The following is a 1,909-nucleotide window of genomic DNA, read 5'->3' as shown; positions in this document are numbered from 1 at the left end:
GCCCGGCTCACAGCTGCACACATCCGGCGTCTGGCAGTAGCCGCGTCCACAACCGCCGCGGCAGACCGGCTTGCAAACTGTGTCGTTGATCGAGATGTTGCCTTCATAACCCGCGCAGCAGAAGCGTATCGTGCGCGTCTTTGTGACATTCTGTGGAGTAGAAAATATTTTTGTTTATTTTAAGTGCCTAAAAGTATGCAGTAGTCACATGATAACACAAGTAACACTGCACAGTCAGTCTGAAAAGTAAATGTACGGTAATAAAACAATTCCTATAGAATGTATATATATACTATATATGCATAAATTTGGCAAAACAAAAAAAAACTTATAAAGCGAGTTGGTTTGACTTTGAAGTGACTTATCTCCAAAACTATTAAAGCTTTTGAATTGTATCCAAAAAATAATAAAAATGTCGTTTTCTATTTTTCATAAGGTAATTAAAATATATTTTAAAAATTTAAATTTTCGCAAAAAATTTTAAAACTCAAAATAACTCCATTTTCGAAGACCAATAACAACTTGACTTTGAAATGAATTATCTCCAGAGCTTTAATCGAGCATTTGAGTTGCGTTAAAAATTTGAAAAAAGCTGTTTTATTAGGTTTTATATTATAATATATGTGGGGCTCGTACCCTACTGCATTCACCAATTTCRAAATAAGTACACAAGTTTGTTAATCCACTTCTTTAATTATAACAATTAAGTACACTTCATTTATAAAATATAGTCAATTATAAAATATAAGTAGGTTTCACTTTCACAAACAATTCTTCTTGCGTTATTCACTTTTTAGTTCTCAACCTTTTCATTTACTTGCTGCGCACGTCTGTTCTGTTTGATGACCGACTTCCCTAACTCTCGCTTGCTCGCCGCGCACGTCTGTTCTGTTTGGTGACCGAACTCGAACTCCTCTGCTTTAGCTCATCGCGATCAGAGCAACCTACGCTGTCCTTTCCGTACTGTCCCTATTCTTATTTTCCCCTTCTGCCAGGGATGCCATCCCACATATATTTAAAATTTATTTTTAAAAATGCAGCTTTATCGAAACTAACTCCATTTTTGAAAACCAAAAAAAAAAAAAAAAAAACACCTACAATATGTATAAATTGACATTGTATGTATGCCATTGTTTTTGTTGTTGTTGTAGCGTTTGAAAACATTCCTGAAATAACTTCGAATCATGTTGTCGATTTGACAGTCCTTATCCGGATAAATTTCCGGGTTCGTTCTGTTTACATACTCCCGACAGTCATGGGAACGGTGTATGCTTTTGTCCTATATCTTGGTTGGGAGTATTTTATTCATAGAACCACCAAATTTAGTGTAAATTTGAGTCCATATTTCCAAGAGGTAGCCATAATCTCATTTCTGTTGTTAATGTTGCCCTTTCGTCACTTCGTCTCCACATAAGCTTTCAAGTGTTCAATGAGGTTCTGAGCACTTTTTCATGTTGTTCAAKTATAATTCCTCAACCACTAAAGCATAATACTTCGGGTCGTTAACCTGATAAAGCAATAGCCGCGATTCAAATAATGCCCCCAATAATTTTTTAATTTTTTTGCTCGAAAAAATTATTAAAATTTTTCAAAAGAAACCGCAAATTGCCAAAGAGGTAGAGGTTAACCCAAGAAACATTTATCGCATTATTAAACGCTTTAAAGAAGATGTGCGTRTTGACAGGACGAAATGTTCTGTTAAAAGAAGGGGTCACATAGTGAGAAAGTGAAGAAGGTTGTAACCATTCTCAAAAAAGATCCAAGCATTTCAAGCAAGAATTTGGCGAGGAAGGCTGGCTACTCATAATCTTTCGTACGCAGGACGAAGAAGGGCCTGAAGATGTACAGGGTACAGATGAAAGTTTTTGTTAAGAAATTCGAATGCTGCATAATGGATGATGAGAGCTAC

At 35.8% G+C, this 1,909-nt stretch overlaps 1 protein-coding gene across 1 annotated transcript in view; it reads right to left on the bottom strand.

The window, feature by feature from the left end:
* The window catches only part of LOC108968111, a gene marked incomplete at its 5' end in the record, with an annotated part of 20,396 nt that overhangs the window by 1,903 nt on the left and 16,584 nt on the right, over positions 1-1,909 (bottom strand). The window contains 1 exon segment of the mRNA XM_018931896.1: positions 1-150. Coding sequence (XP_018787441.1) covers positions 1-150 — 150 coding nt within the window.

The sequence above is a fragment of the Bactrocera latifrons genome, unplaced genomic scaffold, assembly GCF_001853355.1.
Source record: "Bactrocera latifrons isolate USDA-ARS-PBARC rearing strain unplaced genomic scaffold, ASM185335v1 scaffold_203, whole genome shotgun sequence".
In the NCBI taxonomy this organism is placed as follows: domain Eukaryota; kingdom Metazoa; phylum Arthropoda; class Insecta; order Diptera; family Tephritidae; genus Bactrocera; species Bactrocera latifrons.
Note: the sequence above shows the minus strand (reverse complement) of the source record. Positions and strands in the feature narration are given on the sequence as shown.